The following is a 22,904-nucleotide window of genomic DNA, read 5'->3' as shown; positions in this document are numbered from 1 at the left end:
CTGTAGTTTGAAGTAGTGAGGACTAGGAATCGGTGGTAGATCTTACATCTCGTAACGTACCACGAAAAGGTGAACTACTCACGGAAACTGTGCCGAGCCTTACAAAAAACAATTAAGGTCCATATAAAGAATTTGAAAAAGGGGGGAGAAGGTGTTTGAAAATGAGCCAAATTTGCGTGACATAATTATTGGACCTTCCCTTATGCTATGGCATTCATAACATTCAAATAACCTTTGGAGATCGAAAATTGATCAAAACATATTTGCATGGTTTTTTGGGGTGTCCTTAAACTTATCATCGGTAGTGTACATAGGACCGACATAATAGTTTACTTCAACTTTATTTGAAATCAATATCAAGAAAAATTTACGAGAAGTTCTTTAAACAGCTTAACGTAGTCTACGTCAACCACGCAGTCGTGTCTTGTACACAAACCCACCAATTTTTTGTGTTTACAAACTTTACATTTTACCCAAGCAACAATTTTCATATTATCGATGTTTTATAGTACTGGCAAAAAGAGATTGAGCGGTCGGCGTTCATCTCTTTTTGCCAGTGGTGGCGCGGGAAGGGGCACCCCTCACCATCCCTCTCCAAAGGGGGATTTTGGTAAAGAGAGATGATAAAACCGATTTGTACCTTCCTAAAAGTTGTCCTAAGCTCGCTGTCTACTCTCTATATGCAATTTTCACACTGCCGTACTCTAAATGGAACTATCAATTCTATACTTTCTCCTCCTCATCTATCGTATAAAAATTACCACTTCAGTCTGTTATTTAAAATAAGCATCTTCAACTATGACATTCTGTGTTTGAAAAATTTCAGACTGTCCCTTACTCTTTCGCTCCAATACGAATTGTGTTGCGTATGCAACCACTCGACGAACCCCTCGAAGAAATGTGTGATATTGTTTGTTTGTCGTTCCTCGGGGTTTTCTCCAACATGCCCGTGCTGTCAATGATCACAGTCACAATAGATCAGTTAAAGCAAGCGACGGCACGGGCGCATTGCAAGAGCAAATCGCTCTGTTCGCTATTCCAATGCGAGAAAACACCGAAGTTGTAAGTACTGTAATACATTGTATTTTAATTATTTATAATATTACAGCTTTGTAGCATGTGGAAAATATTGAAACTTTGCGTTTTATTTGCCCTGCTGGAAGATCAGTGCCCGCTATTGTTTTCAACAGATTGTGTCTCATCAAATTGTCTAGTCTCTTTCAGTCACGAGTTCAAATCTCACCCCCGGACAAGTCACGAATGACCCAAGAGTGTTAAAGTCACTATAATAAAAAAAAAAGTTTGTCAAGTCAACTGTTGTGTTCATATGCAGTGATGCCGAATTTGCGGAATTAATATGAATATAATAATTGCAATAATAGAACATAGAAGTTTTCACAATGATATTCGATGAGTTTTCCCGTATTTATCTTTGATAATTTACTAAACTGCGTGCTGGTAAAATGTGATGGATTTTACTTATTTTTGGGCAATCTTATTTAAAATATTCCAAAAAATTTCGATCACTGCAAATTGCAACATTAGTTGTAAGATCTTTAGGCGTTCTTCAAAAATTGCTATCTCAGTTCATGCATTGTTCTACTGCAATCGGCAATAACATACTGCTCCTTAAAAACCTTAATAGGACCAGGGGGATCCAAAGACAGTATTTTTCCTATGCATCATATATTCAATATGGCTTTCAATGCTTTTGTTTAGATTTTTTCGACCATCGAAAAACACCAGGAGAGAATGTTTAAGGCATCCAACTTATCTGTTTATTGCACTCATGCCTTGAAAAAGCATTGAAAACATATTGAAACATATTGATTTTCATATCGAAATTACAAAACTAGTTCATTGATCTCAATGAGCCCTTTGCCCAATTGCACCAGTTCGTTAGTTATTAAGGAGACTTTCAGCCAAACGCTTGTTCGTCTCCGTGAATTGCACCAGTTTTGGGGTAAACCAACCAGAAAGTTAATACCAAAATCAGTATGAAGTAGATTCATTATATATTGGATTTGACAGCCTCAACATACCCCTGAATAGGATACATCCTCCTAGATTAGCTTTTCAAAGCATAACATAAAACCAGTTTTTTTTATGTATTTTCTAGATTAAGCTTTATTGCTTGCTTGCTTGCTTGCTTGCTGGTTCTATGCAATTTTACCACAAAACAAACACACAAGTCATGGAAAAAGGAACGGACCATTTCCACTGGGGCTTCCCTTAGCTCAGTTGGAAAAAGGGCAACTAAAAAGCAAGACCATAATGGAGGTAGCTAGGTTCAATTCCTGGTCCGGTCTAGAAATTTTTCGGGCTGGAAAATTGTTCGCATTCCCTGGGCATAGAGTAAGATTGTACTTGCCACACAATTACTGTGAAAGTGCACCTAAATACAACACTAAGTTGAGAGGCAGCAATAAGCTAATATGCGATAAACAATTTGCTTGAAGTGCGAAGGTGAAGAAGAAGACCATTTCCACAAAAGAATAATGAACTCATTCAGAGCACCAGGAACCGAAAGTAGTGTAAAAGACTGGACCGAGGCAGATTACAATACAGCGGAGAGAATTATGATTCCTGCTTAAATCCAACCGGAATAAGTTGCCTGCGTTATTTCAAGAATAAAGGGTGTTACGATCAAAATTTGGTCGAAATCAACGCATTTATTTTAATCCAGTATTTTAAAAACCTGAATACTCCTCATTTTGTAGCTGTGTGCGTGCATTTTGGTTTTGACATTTGCTCTTCAGTTATCCGAAGCAAGAGGAAAAACGCATCAAAATATTGCACGCGCATCGCAAAAATCCGAACTAATCGCACGTCCAGTTGGCGAAATCGTTAAAAGTGGCCAAATCAACTGTCACCAACGTAATAAAAGTGTTCGGGAAACGTTTGTCGATAGCCAGGGAGCCTCGATCGAGGAGTTGATCCTCAGCGGATCCCCAGCCTCTCCGTCCGAGATCTCGCAAACTGGGAGTGTCGTCTACAACTGTACATCGAGCTTAAAACGAGCCGGACTGTCGACTCTTAAGAAGGTAGTGACTCCAAATCGCGACAATAAACAAAACAAGACAACCAGAACACGATCCCGGAAGCTGTACCTAAATGATGAGGCTGACGAAGTTTGATTGCGTGGTAATGGACGAAGAAACCTACGTCAAGGCAGACATCAAACGGCTTTATACGGCTACCGGAAGCACAGTGGTTCTCCTTAGAACAAAAGTTGGCCAAAACTTAAAAATTGTTGCAAATATGTAAAAAAAAAACAGTTGACATATATGTTTTTAGCTGCACAAAGAAAACTTGACAATCAAGACGTCACAAAAAGAAGAATAGTAGAACCAAAACCAATGCACAATGGTCCTAAAGCTGTATTTTGGAAGACAAAAATGTTTGCGCCCAAACCGTCAGTTTTAGTTATATGGTTTCTTAGGGAAAGTTCCTTCATATTTTTGTTCAATCTTTTTATGTTCGTAAAATTAGGGTGGTCCAGAAAATAGGTGCATTAAAATACATACATTTTTGTTATTTGAGATAGACCAAAGCAGTGTTGTAAACAGTTGTAGAACAATCAATTCAAAGCAACTTTGTTGAAGACACAACGTTTTATCTCTTATGGTTCATGAGTTATGATTTTTTTTTTAAACAAGCAGGTTATGGTACGTGTATGTGGTGTGCTTTAAAAAAGGCATTGTGAAGCTTGCTACAGTATACACCGCAGATTATATAACTTAGAAACGGGTATTTTCCAAAGAACACTTTACGTGTTATACATACCTAATTTCAACATCTTTCGTAAAAAATCGCAAAACACATTAAAGCCTATCTAAAAGCTAACTTTTCTAGCTATCTTTTGGTTACTTATAAATAGTGGGCGGATGTATCCGTAATTTGTTTTGCTTAGTCTTAAAGTGAAAAAAATTTTTTTTGCTATTTTTTTATTATAAACCGCAGGCCATTGGTACAAGTGTTAAAATGCTAATATACCATGTAATTAAAAGTTACTCACTCTGAGGGCTCTCCTTTCTCCGGAGATGAACTAGCAATACGCTAAAAATTTCCTTGATAAAGAGTTTAAAAAAAAGAATTACTATTTTTTTAATAGTTAGTTCATTATATAGCAAACAAATAGCTCAGAAATTTGTTCGAACTTTTGCTGGATGATTATCTCCCGAAAGAGTCCTCTGGAGGTTCCTTCCAACTTTCTTTATTGATAGTTCTACACATATCCCGGGAATGCTTTCCTTGTTGGTGTGCTTATCTTTAATTCTTACAAGCAAGTAATTCTGCACGTTGACTCTGAACGGACAGCAGCATAGTGCGAAACAGCCGAAAAAATGAACGAGTGCAAACCCGACTGAAAGTGTTAAAGCTGCTCGTGTTGTAGGGGAATTTACGCATTCTCGGCAACCTAAGCAGCGACCTTCTTTCTATAGCCTTTTTCTCTAAGGAACGCACACATATGCAGTATTGGTTTGTTTACAATCTATTGCTGCCAGCTGCTCTAACAATTTCAGTCGAAAGAATTGTCAAAAACTGTTTTGAAACGCTTTTACAAAGCTCCAATCTTCTCTAGTGAGAGCGAGTATTGTCGGCAACCAGTTTTTCTTCGGCAACCGTTCCATTTGAACTGCATGTAAATCTGCTGTTCTATTATCGGCAACTCGAAATCAGCTACAATTTGTAGTGCGTGTGTTTCATTTCAAGAAAACCTTGCTAGATTGCTTTTTCTCAGTGGTAAAAATATAGTCAAATTGAAGCTGAAAGCATAAAGAATCGTTTGCATGCATTCAGCGAAGTGTTTTCGTAAGAAAATCCAGTGAAAATAGTGTTTCAATTTGGGTTGCCGAAAATAGTCTGTCATGCCGAAGCCGTCATTTCCCCTATTTAGCTTGGTCAAGAAATCAGTTTTTATTAAATGCTGTAATTTCAGGAATACGCTTACTGTTTTTCACTAAAAATGTTTATATTTACCTTTTTAAGTGTTTTAAACCGGTCATCTAATTTATGATCTAAAACTATTCGTTGGTTGGTTTTAATAATGCGCGCTCAAAACATATTTGCCAAAAAAAAATCAATATTCAGTAAGTCTACTTACAGTTTACGCTCAAACTTTATCTATTTAAAACAACAAGATCCAACCACTAAATTTGCTCATACCTCAAAAAATGAAAACACTACTTCAGATAGAAACGATAAGATGCTCGGATATCCTCATCCATCACGGATCAGCAAGAGCACTTTCTTCTCCGTCATCGTCAGCATCTCAACCATTCAAAAGATCCACGTCGTATAGCCGCAAAAATATTGCATGATCAGAGCACCAGCACTGACCCGTCGTGCCAGTGGCTGAAGCAATGACCACCGAAATGTCCAAAACAAAATCGCAATAAATTTACCAACGTGGTCACTTTCATCTCACTACACCGGCTTGACACTGCCACCACCACTGCACGTAGCTTTTGTTTCAGCTTCATTCACTCCCAACGCGTTTGGGCTGAAGTTCCGTTTATTTTTTATTTTTCTCAGCTAGGTACCGGTAGTCTCGGATTGCATCAACCGCAGCCGACCAACCAATTCATTTCGTATTTTTTTTTTGTTTTATCGGTTTCAGCAATTGCTCACCACTTACTTTCAACAAAGACCCGCTCACTCACTCACTGCCTGCACTTCAACAAAGCTGGTCAGTCCGTTTTGGGACGGAAAAGCTTTCCGGACAAATTTCAGTTCACCGAAACGTAATATTTGTTTTCCCTTTGCTTGCAGATCGACATCATCAACAAACGCGACTCGACATGGACCACCTTCTTCCGATGCCGATGGTCGAAGCGGAAATCGTTTAAGTTTTCAGTTTCGAATTACGCGGGAGCAAATGACTCAATTAGTCCCAACTCGATTTGTTTTCCAAAGGGCTTTCGAAAGTGACACACGTTCCGTGACAAGTGAGAGTGGAAATTAATCGAAGAAAGTGAGTGTGTATGTGTATGTGCTCAGTGAACGCAGTTCTAATAATCGAAAGGAAAAGCGAGTAAAACCAGGCCGTCGGTGCGTGCAACAACAGTACACTTAGGAAGAAATATGCAATCAAGTTCAGCGGACATGGAGGCGAGACTGGTCGGGGATCATCACTGCCATCAAAGCGACAAAAACGGACCTCGGAGAAAGATGGTCAGTGGGGCAAATGGATCTTCATCGCGACAACGACGGTGGTTGGCGGTGATTATATGTTTAAGTGCGTTCACAAGTTTCGTGGTTGCCACCGAAGAGAGCACGACAACGGCCGACATCGAGTCCACCAACTACCATAATCAGACAATCGATAGTGATAGTGATAGGCTAAGTGTGGAAATTAGCAACCTGACCATTTCAACGAGCTCCGAGCATCCCGTGACGACCACTACCAGTACGGCCCGTAGCAGAAAGCCCATGTTTTCGACCGGAAATCGCCTCTGGGATGCACTGATTGCCGAGTGCATCAAGAAGCCGACGTTTGCCTGCATTCAGAAGAACGTGTACAATTTCCTCGGTGAATCGTTGGAGGTGGGAGATTTCAACGTGAGCAATCGGGTGATTTTTACCAAGAATCGAGTGGATTTCACCAAATATACCCGGGAGGCAAACGAAGCAGATGAGGAGGATAACGAGATTCCGGATGCCCGGGGAGGTAATTATGACAACAGATTAACCATGTTTTATGATTTGGTTTAATTAGAATGTGGCAAAAATGTGAACCATGTGAGCTGTCGGTTGGGGTGACTTTTGTGGGCGATAAAAGACTCGTTAAACGATAATTTTACGTCGCAATGAAAGCAAAGCAGATTATTGGCCAGGAATGCCAGTTTCGTTAACATCGTGTAAAATGTAGTTGAGGGTCATAAATTACAAACGTGAGAAAAAGATGACTATTTCAACTCATACTGGATCATTTCAGGTTGGCGTAGTATTTTTTGCGAATGGGAAAGTGAATAACAGCAAGGTTCAACGAAACAGAGATGATACATAATATGTTGAATGATCTGATGAATAGAGGCATTATCAGATTCTTTGCCATGAATTGCATTATAAGGTTAATATGGTGCATAATTTTGAAAAAAAGTGATAGATTTCTTAAAGGACGTTCTCCAGTTTGATTTATAACCACAAAACGTCTGTGCTAAAAATGGATTGATAATTGTTTAGAAGTTACGCAAATGGTTTGAAATTTCGTATAGGAATTACTATTGCAGAATTTTAAATTTCACTTATATCGCTAACACTTTGGTTCTAGTTGTCCAAATGCAGAAAAATAAACATATTTGGTACAATGACCAACAAGCTTGTGGCTGTTACGGTTTAGCTTGGCAGCAATTCATGGAAGAAAGCAAAGTGAAAAAAATAAAAATATAGGGAAAACAACGTTTATTGTTGTAATTAATCATTACAAGAGAAACCGGATTGATAATCGTTGTCATGGCAACCGCATATTAATGATTTGTCGTTTCGGTTACTAGAACCAGAGCCCACTAGAGCGATGTACGTGATTTTCAATAATTTCCCATAGTATTTTGTCGAAATCTACACACACACACTTCAAACCAATTACGAGACTTCTAAACTTTATCAATTTTTACCATTTGTTGCACAAACTCTGTTATCCTTACTTACACTAGCGTGCACAGGAATCTTGTGAAGGAGAGCAATTGTTTTTTCTATGGTGCATTTAATCTGGGGATGGTGAGTACTCCAAAGTGCGTGGGAGATGGTGATGTCCACCCACCACTGTTTCCTTACTGTTCAATTTAGCTAATTTTTTTTTATTTTTTACTCCGGTGGTGGTTCATCTTCTTCAATGGATACTGCTTTCAGACAGCCAATGGAATTGACAATTTAATCCCATGTCGATGATGATCAGTTCGTCAAATGGTTGCAATAGTAGGGCTTTAACCGAAATGATACATTTGCTGCAATGTTGTTGCCTTGGTGGTTGGATTCAGCTGAAGTCACATCAGATGGTGGTGATAGGTGCTACAAACCGATATGAATGACCAATAAGAATCGCATTCTCCTTTCGCATGCACACTGCGTCGACAAGTACAAGGTTCAAACAGTGCGCATAGCAGTGAATACAGTATATTGCTCTTCATCAATCCAATCTTGATCAGTGGTGTTAACTACTTGGCACTGATGAAGTCTGCAAGTAGTAGACGAAATACGCGTATCTGTCAAAAGAAAATAAACCAACACACTCAAAGTTCTTCATAAAAGTATATTGCTGTTTTCGTCCTTGCACTTGGCTTGTACTCCAGCAGTGCTGCCAGCCATTGGGCTGGCACCGTCAAAATATACTGCCAACACCTGCACCCAAGAAATCTGCATCGCTGTCAGGACCTCAGCAATAGTATTGAAGATCGTCGTCGCGTCTGTTTTCAACACCCGTCTCACACCCACGAATGTTTCCGTCGGCCGATCATTATCAATATACCTGATGACAATCGCCAACTGCTCGTGGTGCCCACAATCGCTCGTATCATCGTGTTTTTCCAGCACAGGATCGTAGTTAGCCACCAACTGGGTGGCACACTTTCCGCTCCTTCCGAATGTTCACGATGTGGTCGGCCACCTTTGCAAAGTGTGCGCATAATATCGATGAAACGTTCCATTATATAGCGATTTTGTAGCCGCTTTGCCTTACTAGCAGCAATCATACCTCTTTTTTTGGTGGTCCAGTTCTTCATCGATACCCTTCCTGATTTTGAAATTCTTCCACGCGTCCATACTACCAACAATGGGTATCACTGCGATTGTGTTTGCCCAGCATCTCGGTCGCTTTCTTCCAATATCTGAACCCTGTAGGAATCGTTGTAATAATGTTTTGCGGCATGCTCTTCTTTACAGGTTAAACATATAAACCAAAGAAAATAAATTCTTCAAGGTACTGGTATCATCTTTTATGCAGTTACCTTTCTGAAATTTTGTGCAGAACGTTTTTGTATATTTTGAAGGTATCGTTGCAGTTTATTTTTTGATTATTTCAAGGTTTTGTAAGCCCTTATATGCTGTTGTAGTTACACTTAACTATTACCGTTGCGAGTACATTGAACTTGGTCATTTTCAGCGAAAATTGTACTTCTATTTTTTTTCAAATTTTGACCTAAATACGATTATAAAAGAGGTTTAACAAATATGTAACGACTGGAACAAACACGCACAAAACTATTTTGACAAGCGAATACATGATTGTTAACGGAATGACGACTTGTGCGAAGGATTGAGCATGTCAACCCTGTCCCAAAGTACTGCCAGTCGGGGTGACAGAAAATAATGCCGAACATTCAACATGTTTTAAAGATGATATAAAGGACAAACCCGAATTTATTGCAACGCACATAAACAGCAGTAACTTTTTAACCACGGTAACAAATTACTTTAAAATTTTAGAGAAGATTCTTAGACGAATTTTTAGTAACACAACAATATACCAAAGTTCAATGGCAAACTAATACCCACTTTTCAATTAGGGAATCCAAAAGCCTTAGACTTTGTACAGTTGCAAAAAAGTCCATCCTCAGAATTCCTTGAGGTTCTTTTCGAAATTTTTAGAACTCTATGAGCTTTTTTGAAATTCTTCTCAGAAGTCCTCTGGAATTAATTTTAGAACTCTTCTTGACTTTTACTCAGAACACCTTGGAACTAAAATTCCCTTGGAGTTTCAGAAGAATTTCCTCTGTATTCTACAAAAATTCATCCCAGAATTAGCTTGCAATTATCCTCGGAATTCCCTTAAAATTTTCCTTACATTCTTTTGGAATTTCATTCAAAATTTAATTATCTCGGTATTCTTGGAACTATTTGCAGGATTCACCAGAAATTATTCGCAGAATTTTCATGAAATCATTTCCAGAAATATTTTCTTTTGAAATTCAAACCCCTTTACGTTCTTCTTGAAAATCAAGTTTAATTTGTCTGTCCATTCACCAAAACGTTGTAGTTTTTCTACCAGAAATGTTCAATAAAACTTGCCCCTCCATTCACCAGAACTGTGCAATTTTTAGATCAGGAATTCTCAATTCAGCTTGCCCCCTCCATGCAGCAGAATGTTGTAAATCATACACCAGAAATTTTCAATACAAACTTGTCTCCAGAAAATTTAACACCAGAAAATTTGAATTGACCAGAACGATGCAAATTTTCCACCGTTAGTGTTCAATTAAAATTGCTTCTCCAATCTTCTGATTGGTGCCGATTTCCTTTTTCCATTTTCCACCAGATATTTTCAAATAAAGCTTGCCCCTATTTTCACATTTTTCACCATAAATTTTCAGTAAAGCAGTTTCCCTTAAATCATCAGAATGGTGCAAATTGTACTCCAGAAATTATTATTAAAATTTGTTTCTCTATTCAGTAAATTTAAGACCTAAAACTTTCCGAAAAGCTTGCCCATCCGTTCACCATAATGGTGCAGATTTTCCCCCAGAAGTTTAAAATTAAGCTTAATTTTAAATAAAGCTTGTGCCTTCATTTACTAGACTAGTGCAAGTTTTCCACCAGAAATTTTCTGTTCATTTCATTTATCAAAGTGATGCAAATTTCACAACAGAAATTTTCAATGGAACATGCTCCTCCATTCACCAGAACGGTGCACCAAAAATTGTCAGTGAAGTTTTTTTCACCATGCACCTTTATGCAATTTTCAGGCTTTGCCTCTTCATGCAGAATGGTGCAAATTTTCCACCATTAATTTTCAATGAAGCTTAAATTCATCAGAACGATGCAAATTATGCACCAGAAAAATTAAGAAACCTTGCTTTTGCATTCACCATAGTATTGCGAACTTTCCACCAGAAATTTTCAGGTATATGTGCACTTCCAAATTTTTAGCGCAATTCAATTTTAGAACTAGAACTAGAAATATTCAATAAAAAAGCTTTTTCTTCGATTTACCAGCACGATGGTGAATTTTTTTAACCTTAAATTTATCCTTTTCTTTTAACCCTCCATGAACAATCTTGAAAAAAAATACACCAGAATTTTTTTGTATTCACCAATGTGGTGCAATTTTTTGACCAAAAAATTTCATTGAAGTTTGTCAATTCATGCACCTTTGTGGTGCAATTTTCAGGCACCATCTCAAAGGAATTGACGCAATAAAAGGGTTTCAATTATACCTTCAAACCAAGTGATCAAGAACTCTAGATATTTTTTATCATAGCTTTGAAAATGTGGAAAATAAAAATCTTATTTATAAAAGGTGGGGCAATTGCCCCACCTTGCCCCACCCTGTGCACGCCAGTGTAATACTTATAAAGTAAAATAGGCAAGTTTTGATAATTTGTAGGATATTTTTAAACCTCAAATTTGAAATAGATATGAGGTGAAATTTATCAACTCTTCAAATAGATTTCCAGTGTATTCAGACAGTGGCGTGCGCAAGGGGGACCATGACCTCCCGAATGATTTGTGTTTAATACTCCATGCGCCCTCCTGATGCTCCTCATGCTTGACCTTTACTATTAACTCCCTGCTATTGTTTCAAACACATTAGAAAAAAAATATCAAAATTCCATAAACATAGCACACATCTTTCTTGTGATGTAGCAGCAAGTTGAACAAAAAAATATAAGTTCTCTGAGACAGCCGCCGTGGCCAATCATGAAGTGTTTGACAAAATTGAAATTATTAGTTTAAATGCCTTCACACAAAACGATCTTTAAAAATGTGATTTATTTTCTAATTTTTATGCAAAAGCAAATTCGGCGGAGGAATTAAAAATGATGATTTTATTTTTAAATTACAACAAGCAACAGGGGGCGCTCATGAATCTTCACGGCGTCTGGAAAGTAATGAAATTGAAAGTGTGTTTTTTAATATTTTTGATTCAACAGGAGGGAACCAGGGGTATTTTATTAAATTTTATATATTTGTTACTTTGATGACATGCATGCTTCTGGATGCTGTTAGAATGTTTCATGAAATTAGAATAGTTAGTTTACAACTGGGGGCGCTAGGAGTCTTTATTTTTTATTTCATACTTTGATTATACCAATGCAACTGGAAGGCGTTTGTAATGATTGATGAAATTGAAATACTTGATTCTGGTGCAACAGGGGGTTCTGATGCACTAGGGTTCTTTGATTGAATTTGATTTTAAATATGTTTTCTTTGATGATATACATGCTTCTGGAAGGCGTTTTGATATTTTCATAAAATTTAAATGGTTGGCATTATGGGACGCTAAGAGTATTTATTTTTATTTCTTTTCAATGATACTAATGCAAATTGAAGGCGTTTGTGATGTTTGAGAAAATTTGAATTTTTGTTTTTAATTTCCTTGAAGCAAAAGGGGTGCTAGGGGTCTTTAGTTGAATTTTATTTAAATTTTTTAATTTTTGTTTCCTGAAATTGGAATTGTTGGTTTTTTACAGTAGGCGCTGAGGTCCTTAAATTGAATTTTTTTTTTTTGTATTTATTTTGATGAAGAGCATGCTTGTGGAGGGCGTTGGACGAAAAATGGGGAAATTGGATGTGTGGTTTCAAATATCTCTGATGCAACAAGTTATGGTTTATTTGCTCGTTAATATGCTTTTTTTCAATGTCACCGAGGGTCCACGGTACTAACACTAGGACTTTTTGGAAATCTGTTGTTGCAAATTGATTGTTTCAATTCAGCATCATGGTGGCTGGTATGAACTATCCTGTGAGCACTAACACATCTGAAGAATTCAGATGCGGCCGTAGTAAGTTTTGTTGATTGACAGGTATTCAATACAATTCCTGAAGCAAGAAGCTTAGCAACAATCCGTAATACAGATATTACACAGCTGTTTCCTAAATTTATTACATTAACCTTAATCCAGCACTTCGTACCTACGTACACTGTGGTGCAAAGTTGATCGGACAAAGGTCGTTTTCATACAAACTAGCCAAGTTTAACATGTTGTAAATGTGTTCTTTTATGATCAATTGAGCTAAAATTTTGACGCAAAATTACAAATATGTTGAATTTCACGTATTTCTTACATACCAAATTTTTTGAAGCACCTGCTGGAAGGTGACAATAAAAATAAAATGTGTGCATAGCTGATCGGACAAAGGTCAATGGAAAAGCAAGTTTTGAGTCAAAATTGCAGCTCAATGGATCATAACAGAACAAATTTACAACATGTTAAACTTGGTTAATTTTTAAGTGTAGAATTGTGTGTATGTAATGAGAAGTCACCACCAACGTTTTTGCAGCAAAGTACACTTCTGCGTTGAAAATAATCCCTTAAAATTGTGTTCACTCAAGCTAGACAAAATACAAATATTAATCTTCAAAGTTCTATCATTACTAGCGTGTTGATATGGGGCTTCCCTTAGCTCAGTCGGTAAAGGCGCAGCTACAAAGCAAGACCATGCTGGAAGCGGCTGGGTTCGATTCCCGGTCCGGTCTAGGAATTTTTCGGGTTGGAAAATTTCTCGACTTCCCTGGGCATAGAAGTATGATTGGACTTGCCACACAATCATATCAATGCAAAAATGGTACAGGCATCGAAAGCTCTCAATTAATAACTGTGGAAGTGCATCTAGAACACTAAGTTGAGAGCACGCAATAAGCTAATATGCGATATGCAATAAGCTTAAAATGCGAATAAGAAGAATAAGAAGAAGCGTGTTGATATGATCGGTCAAGTCAGACCGAACTATGACATTTTTTTTTTGATTTCGAGAAAAACGAATTTAAAGTTGGCTGTTCAATTTTGTGTCTTACGTAACTGGACAAATCACTTGACCGTTTCCTCTTGCTACTCTAATTTTTCAAATCTGGCTGAAAAAGTGAAGTGTAGCTGAGGGAATTCTTGATCTTATGATATCATTAACTCACTTTTTGTTTTTATACTTAGTCCCTTCTGACTTTACGTCGACCGTATGATCTTGTATAGTAAAATATAGTGCTGTTTTACATTCAAATTTATATTTTTACTGGTCTGAGTAAAAGTATTCTGAGGGATTTTTTTTAGCGCGGCAGTCTTATTTGGTACTAATGTGCAATAACTTGTTTATTTTTCCACCAAATGGGCTGAAAGCTTAGAAGATTTCTGCATAAGGACTTGTTGAAGGACACATAGTTCCAGAGATATTCCGGTATTATTTGGGGTGCTAATATGCTAACGGTATCCCAACTAGTTTGGAGGCGAACCAGCCCAAGGCTGAACGCCTCCTTAATAAAGTTAAATAATAATAATATCCCAACTACAGTAAGGTTGCCATCCACAGCTCACGTAGTCTTCCTTTACCTTCCTTCAGCATCCTTTCGACAAGCAATTTCGTCTTCCTATGAGCATGAGTGGTGATCTTACGGTGATTCCAGTATATCTCTGGAACCATGTGTTGAGCCGGATTGAATCTATACTAGAAGATATTTCTGGAACCATCTAAAAACTTCACCCCATTTCAAAAGCCACATGTGAAAAGGGCACACAAGTCTTCTGTGAACAAACCCTTGCAGTCCCTTCTCTCGTCACCCGACAACATTACATATGATGGCGCCCTGAGAGAGCGCATTGAGATGTTTCAATGAAACAGTCGCATGTGATTGAATACATGCGTCGCATTGAGAGAGCAATGCGATGAGACAAAAAAAAAATTGAAACGCTCGAATTTGTTGAGAGCTTGTAGCTTGTCGCGCACATCGTTTTGGTCTCTCTTTTGTACAATTAATGTAGCACACCATGGACTTGAGAGTTATGCGACGCTCGGTCTCACAGCTCGCTGTCGCATTTGTGTACGCGTGAGATTCCCGGAAGCCTGCATGGATGTGGTTCTAAAAGAAATAAAACAAAGTACGTTGGTAAACTGCTAGAAGCAAATTCTTCTGCGAATTCACAGTGCAATGAAGACGACAACGAGGATTTGCAGATCATATCCGAAATTCAACACATTCACGGAAAGTATGGTGCGACGGGGATAAGGAACACGGTGAAATCAATGAAATCATAAGAGATGAACAGGCTACATCAGATGAAATTGTAAGCGAACTGGACCCATATGAATATGGATTATATTTTCTTCCCACCTCGGCAGAAATCGAGTTCGAAAGCTTCTGCACATTGGACAGTTATGTCGAACAGAGGGCAAAAATCCAAGATTTGCTAAGGGAAGTCAAAATGTTGCCATTTTGCTCAATGATACGTTATACACATTACACAAATTATACACAACATGCTTGGTAAGCATTATTCAAGAAAATTAATGCGAGGCAAGATTTTGAGCTCCAAAATACCATAAAACATTAATTACACAAAACTCATCTTCCTAGTGGAATATTGCCAAACCTACCCCGTACGGTCCACGTTAACTGTACTGAACTGATACGAGGCTGTCCATAGCAACTAATTATCCCTTCGAAAGCCAATTGTCACCATTTTGGATCCCAAAATGGTTGCATAGAGTAAATCGGGGCAAAAGTACGCATAGGCCTTTTTGAAATGTTCGAACATGAAAACCTTGCCACACTGTATGGGTTCGACACATCATTCGACCAGTTGATCACAGGTGTAAACATAAGTTATTTGAACGTAGTGGCGTGAAGTTATGAGGTAATTTGTGTTTTGTGCAGTTTTGATCTAATGTTCAACATTTTGGGGATTATGTTTTGACCATTTAAAGTTTAGAAAAAAAATGGGTATAAAAATTCTAAAAATATCTTTATTCTATGATTGTTTGAGAGGTGCAGTCATTCCGTTTAAACAGTTTCATAAGTTTTGTAATAAATCGAATCATTGATAAAACTGCATGTGGGGCAAAAGTACGCAGCAGGCGCGGGGCAAAAGTACGCACAGGATGTCGCATTGAAATGGTTATGTTTTCGTTTAACATGAACTTCTTGATTTTCGTTTTCAATAAAATGCAATAAAACAATTCATATTGACTTTGTGTTTGAATTTTTAGTTATTTCTGGACCCCCCTAAGTGCATCACGTACTTCATGTATGACCCCTTAAAGATCGACTTCTCGGGAACCATCCAGAGAAAATATGGTCGAATTTCAAAGATTATTTTACCCGTTTTGCATGGAACCTTAATATGTTTTATATGAACCTTTATGGAAACCAACAAACTTCAACTCTGATCACCCTCCCTCCCTCACGCTTCTGCCCCTAAAAAGAAAACGTAGTTTTTGGATGCTTCCTAATCTTGGTTGACCAGAGGGGAGGTACAGTACTCAAGAAACTATTTGTTATACCATTATTTGCGACAAATACATTATTTGTTCAATGCGTACTTTTGCCACGTACAATGCGTACTTTTGCCCCCCCCCACCCTACGCATTTGACTATTTTTAAAAACTGTTTCAGTTCTCATATTACACAAATATTTTGGTAATTTCCAGTTCTACGTTTGAAAGGTAAGACATTAAGGAAATACGTGGTAACTTGGTCGCATGGTATTTGCCTTTCGTTCAATAGTTAACTTACTAAAAAAGTTAAGTGCGTACTTTTGCCCCGCATTACTCTACATCGATATTGGGCCTATATAATTCGTCCCCATTAATAGTTTACGTTAAAGCAACGGTCGCCATCTTCAATTTCAAAATAGAGTTTGGCATCAATATCTGATCCCTTTCCAAAATCAATATCCATATTGTAGGGTATTTGACATTTTTTTTTGAACCGATGGCCGCCATCTTAAATTACAAAATGACGTCTGGCATCGATTTCCGGCTTCTACACGTCGTTCCCTTTCCGGAAATATCCATATTGTAGGGTATTTGACAATTTTTCTTGAACCGATGGCCGCCATCTTGAATTACTAAATGGCGTCTGGCATCGATTTCCGGCTTCTACACGTCGTTCCCTTTCCGGAAATATCCATATTGTAGGGTATTTGACAATTTTTCTTGAACCGATGGCCGCCATCTTGAATTACAAAATGGCGTCTGGCATCGATTTCCGGCTTCTACACGTTGTCCCCTTTCCGAAAATACCCATATTGTAGGGTATTAGACAGTTTTTCTTGAACCGATCGCCACCATCTTGGATTATAAAATGACGTCTTGCATCTATTTCCGGCCTGTACACGTCATCCCCTTTCCGAAAATACCTATATTGTAGGGTATTTGACAGTTTTTTTGAACCTATGGCCGCCATCTTGGATTCTAAAATGACGTCTTTAATTGATTTTTGGCCTCTACACGTCGTCTCCGTTCCGGAAATACTCATATGACGTCTGGAATCGATTTCCGGCCTCTACACGTCATCCCCTTTCCGAAAATAACCATATTGTAGCGTATTTGACAGTGTTTCTTGAATCGATGACCGCCATCTTGGATTGTAAAATGGCGTCTGAAATCGATTTACAGCCTCTCTACACGTCATCCCTATTTCGTTTCGTGTCCTCACATTGAACAGCAACATCTTGTATGGACAAGCTTTCCAGACATAACATATTAAGGAAGTTCATGTGCACACTAGCGCCGCGTAGTGAGAGAGTTCTTAAATAATATAACCACCATCCGAAAGGACTTGGTCACCTGAACAACTTTGCTGAAGACAGTAATCTTCTATATGGCCAGGATTTTGAGATACAGCTTATATAGGAAGCTCATATGCACACTAGCGCTGCGTAGTGAGAGAGTTCTGAACTAATATGGCCACCATCCAAAAGGACTTGGTCACTTGAACTACTTTGCTATAGACAGTAACTTTCTATATGGCCAGGATCACGAAATATTCTATGTTGGACCTATGATCCATATACAGCGAATCCAAACACATAAAGCAACCAACGATACAGACAAAGCGCTTGCTATGACTACCACGAAAAACTCTCACTGCAACAGCTCGATCGGAGTGGTAGAATGATAATGATATCGACAGTGAGCATTCATAAGGGCGAATACGCGATGATCGATTCTCTTCATCGATTTTCTCTTTGCATTGCTACAGCTAAGCAAAACAATTTTCAAGAATTTGTTCAATGCAGAGTAGTAACAGGTTGTATTGGCTATCAAAAGCAACAGCAAACGCACCGAGAAACGTTAAATCTAGCGAGTTATTAACAAAAGAGAAAATCGACGAAGAGAATCGATCATCGCGTATAGGCCCTTATGCATGCTCACTGTCGATATATTGCTTGCTTGCTTTGTTGCAATATACACGGATGAGGACATAGCTTGATCTGAATCGAGAAAATACATAACAAAAAAAATCCCATTGCAAACACGTGTATCATCTTCGGCTTTACTTCGTGAAGCAGCTTGCCAACAATTTGCTCGTTTCCTTCTACCGCCCCGAGTGAGCTGTGTCGCACGGGCTGCTGGTCATGAAAAAGAAGGGAGAAGATTATATCATTATTGCTTTCCACTTCTGACATAGCGTTATCATTCGGTTCGTTGATCGCTTGTCATTTTGTCATTTGGAGATATTTTTGATTCCTTGTCCATATATTATAGCGCCCGCCATAAGTAACATAAAAGTGAAGCGCCTTTAGCGGTGTAGTTCCCCATTAAACCTGGATTCACCTGGACGCACATAACTCTGTTACAACTTGACATGACGGTGTCGAAATTTACGATTTTCGACACGAATTACACGCAATTGCTCGCAATCTCACTCACAAATTATTGTTTTACTTCTGGCCGTGATTGTATATAAACATTCAAACCTCAAGACTATTCAATTAGTGCAATAAAGAAAGGTTTCGTAATATACACAAAGAATGCGCGTGCAATATCTACTATGGACAAAACATTTTCGTACGTGAACGAATGGTTTCGTAGTTTTCGGGAATGCAAGAATGATTTTCACAGCCAATGTTTACATCCTTACGAAATTCAGTTCTTGTATCTTACGAATTATTCTTAAAGTTGGCATTGAACATGGCGACGTGCAATACGAATGTTTCGCATAATTAACGAATAAATTGTGTAATGTACGAAACCTATTTTTACGAAATGAACGTGAGAGAATTAACGAAAAAATGTTTTCAGTGTGATCTCCCCCCCCCCCCCCAAATTTCCTCAAATAAAAAACAATAGCGTTTTCTAGCAAATTTGGGGAAAAAAAATATTCCAGAAACGTATACAGTCCTGGAAAGTTGCTTCATCGCCATGCTGCCGAATCGCGTTTCGAACGGCTCCGATGCTTACACCTTCCAATTTCGCTAATTGACTCAGAGAAATTTTTCGGGATACTGCACCATTTGTGTATGATCTGTTTGTGCTTTTCCGGAGAAATGCTTCGCATTGCCACGGAAATGTAAAGAACCGACACTAAACTGTTGGTCGAAATGTAAACAATGATTCAGCGTGATAATCAGCTGTTTCAACGTCATCTGAAACAAGCAGGGGTGGTCAAAATCCGTGCTTAGACAATCAGGGACACCCTATATTTACATCGTGAGAAATACAAAGTTTAGAGTGGGATGCCCCAAGGAATTATCTATATCAGAGAATTATGTAATATGAGTATTTTCTCAACATTAAGATTCACAAAATTATGTGATCCAGACGCGATGTGATTACAACATTAATCTATTGAATAAACGATCATTGCTTGTTCAAAATCAGTAAGCTTGTTGTTGAATATAATAAAATTTAATGTTCCACCATTAAAATAAAAGCCTCACTGTAACAAAGTCCTGTTATTGGTTACAGTGAAAATGTACTCGCCATTTGATTCAATAGCATTTTCACGAGTTTTTATTTAACCGTAGTTTGTTTAACAAAAAAAAAAACAAAGCAACAGGCAGGGAGAAGGGGCGGTCATGTAATATTGTCTAACCACGCTAATGAAGTAATGTAGTTAAGAGATGCAAAACGTGGTAACGAAGCAACTAATTTTGAGGTACTCAAATCCTAAACTATTGGTCAATTCTCATAGTAAACGTTTAACTTTTTCCAAATCTGCAATAATAATGATTAATAATTGAGACTTCCTTTTAATTTTTTCTTCAGTTATAGTACAAAAACTGTCAAAAATCAAGCAAAAACGTTGATACATCCTGGTAGGATGTGTACTACTTGATACTGCTTGTAATTCCACAGTAGTAAACAATCGAGTTCGTTGCTTGCATCTAACAATTCACCAAGGCTGCAAAGTCGGAATCTATTTGCCTGAAACATTCAAATTCCACGCAAGGCGTGGAATCAATATACCACGATGCGATGGCTTCCCCCCGCTCGTGCTATCATTTCCGAAGAAAAGCATCCCAATCACTCGCCCACACCGCCAATCACTGTGAAATTTAATCCAATTAATGTCGGAACGTGCCTCGCCTTTTTGAAAACAAACATCACGCCAAGTCAGTGCTCCCACATTCCTGGAGGCAAAGTCATCGGAACTACACCAACGGACGAGTGAAATCTCTTTCTCGGAGCTGCTTGATGTATGGAAAAATTGACAAGCAAATTTAATTCCTCCCATTGCCGGCATTGACCGGCGAAGTGGTAGCCAACAAAATTTCAATAGGACTGCAAAACAAAAAAATCATGCTGGAGGAAAAACATAAAAATAGTAATTGCACCCCCTCGGGGGGTTGATGTAAAACTACAGAGCGCTGATATACAACATGTACAGTTCAAAACTACGCACTTTGGCGTTTTTTTTTGGGGCTGCCGCCGTCCGTCAGCCAAACGCTCACATGTGAACTATCCATACGGCTGTAAGGCCAAACCGTTTGTATAGCTTGGCGGTATGCCAGTTGCTTTTTTTTCTTTTGGATTTCAGAAACAACTGTTTTTCTTTTTACTCTGGAAGTGTGCCGAGTGTATTCCGTTCATTTCACATTGGCAAACATACCTACTGCTGTTGTGGGTTTTGGAATGGCACGTGCTTTTTTTCTTCTGTGTGCCAGCTACCGACTTCACCGTGCTGGGAAGCGGATGATTTGTTAAGTAGCGGATATTATTCTACTTTTGAGCGTGCTGGGCAAATCTCCAAGATGAAATTTATGATTGTTTCGAGGGTGGTGATTGATCTGATGGGCAGATGGGAGTGTTGCCCATTATTCACAGTGAGTGTGAACAGCATTCTAATCGATGTAGGTCAGTGGGCGCAACTCAGACAGCTGGAGTAGACTTGTTTTGTTTTGATCGCAGTATTTGTTTAGAGCTGTTTCTTTACGCTTGTTGTCAATTTTTGATAGCTGTACATTTTTTATTGGGTTACAGGAACGAACCGTTGAAGATGATTGATGGAATTATGTATCAATGTGGATCGGGGACTTTTCGGGAGTTGATTGCGTTCACTGACGATAAGGGGTCTCATGCGGTAATTTTGCTACTGTTAGTATTTTTATTTGAAATCGAAAAAGTCTTAAACATCTAAATGTGGTTTAAAGTGAGTGGGATTAATAAATAAAGTAAATTTGGATCTTTCGACCTCCATTGCCGACCCGATTACCGAAATTAACGGATTTCGGTAATTTCGATAATCGGGTTGGCAATGGAGTTCGTGAGCACCCTTATTCAGAGCAAAACAAATCCAATGAACAAAGCTTACCTTATCTATCAATCCCACTCACTTTAAACATTTGGATGTTAAATGCTCTTTAGATTTGATTTTAGAATAAAAATACACATAGAAGTGAAATTACCGGAAGAAACACCTACTGACGATAAAGCTTCCAATAAATGTTTGGCACAGTTGCTTCCCATTTTGATCTATTTATTGAATTTACGAACTCGACATGATAGAAATTTACAGCTCTAATAGTTAAGATTCGACCTCATCACATTGGGTAACGGAGTCTACGCTGGTATATAATATTCAAACAACCCGCTAATTTACCTGTACCGGAAAAGGGCGGTAGTGAAATGCATCTCGGAAAACAAGTTTGTCCGCAGAAATTGTGTCACTGTGTTTCAGCGCACGGCACTTTCAACATCCGTTCGATTCCAGTCAATAGACGTTTCCTACGCTGTTAAAGGCACTCCATGGTGAATGGTTGAAGGTCGAATCCACACCGGCACCTTCTCGTTGTCGTCGTCTTCATCTTCGTCGCTGAGTCAAGTTTTCCCTTTTTCTCGTTTTTCACTGACGATAGATATCCAATACCTAGGTACTTGCCTAAGTTGGCAAACAACTTCAAGTGGGTTTTCGCTTTCGTTCCAACCGAGAAGCAGAAGATGTCGTGCAGTAGTTAAAAGTACGGAGGCAAATTACCCAACCAACTGTGCTCCGAAGATGGGCCTCCGTCGCCGGCGCGGATACCGGTTTTACGACCCAGTGATAGAGAAATGACGACGACGTCGTCGGCGTTGGATGAGGTTGGGTGTTTGTCTACAAGAAAGTGTAAGTGGTCCTATCGGGTTCCAGTTGGAGGAAACTCCGGTGCAACAGTGGAGGAGTCATTGCTTTCACTATCTTCCTTCGGGCGAAACAAAGCTGTGGAATGGCACGTTCTGAGTTTCTGGCAATTAGCGATTGGGTGAGATCTGTTTAGTGCGTATACGAATACGAGGTACAAATGTTTGATTGCCGATAGTGTCATTTGTTTAATTTATTCGTGTCTTTGAAAGCGGTAGCTTTAAAGGAAAGTGATTCCTAGGCTTATGTTAGGCTGCATGGTACCAACCACAAATATAATCTTTCAGATACTTTCTTCCAAATGTGTTGTTGAGCTTAAAAGCATACATCCATTGTCGTAAAATGAATTGCGATAAAGAATATGACATCTTATAAAAATTCCGGGAGGAATTTCAACAGTTACTTTTAAAATACCATAAAACATCAATACAAAATGTATTATGACATACGGACGATAAAACCAATTCAAAAGTGAGTTGAATTCGTCTAAATTTTGACAAAAATGGATTTGATCTGAGCTTTTCCAGGGAAAACTGCTCGCATATGGGAAACTCGATGATAATTTTACTCTTAAGGTGATACGATCTATCGTTCACAAATCAAAGGCACTTGCACTGACATTTCGAGTTTT

The 22,904-nt window shown here is 38.4% G+C and overlaps 1 protein-coding gene across 2 annotated transcripts in view; it reads left to right on the top strand.

Moving 5' to 3' along the window:
* Osi17 (DUF1676 domain-containing protein Osi17) overlaps window positions 1-22,904 on the top strand; it is a 136,110-nt gene that overhangs the window by 41,711 nt on the left and 71,495 nt on the right. For both annotated transcript variants that reach the window (XM_065220999.1, XM_065220994.1), the window contains exon 2: window positions 5,776-6,673. In XM_065220999.1, coding sequence (XP_065077071.1) covers window positions 6,088-6,673 — 586 coding nt within the window. In that variant the 5' untranslated portion in view covers window positions 5,776-6,087. The remainder of the gene's footprint in view (window positions 1-5,775; window positions 6,674-22,904) is intronic.

Source organism: Ochlerotatus camptorhynchus, unplaced genomic scaffold (genome assembly GCF_037179485.1).
Source record: "Ochlerotatus camptorhynchus isolate MF236.1 unplaced genomic scaffold, CSIRO-AGI_Acam_v1.1 ptg000011l, whole genome shotgun sequence".
NCBI classification, from domain to species: Eukaryota; Metazoa; Arthropoda; class Insecta; order Diptera; family Culicidae; genus Ochlerotatus; species Ochlerotatus camptorhynchus.
This window is presented reverse-complemented; position numbering and strand designations above follow the sequence as displayed.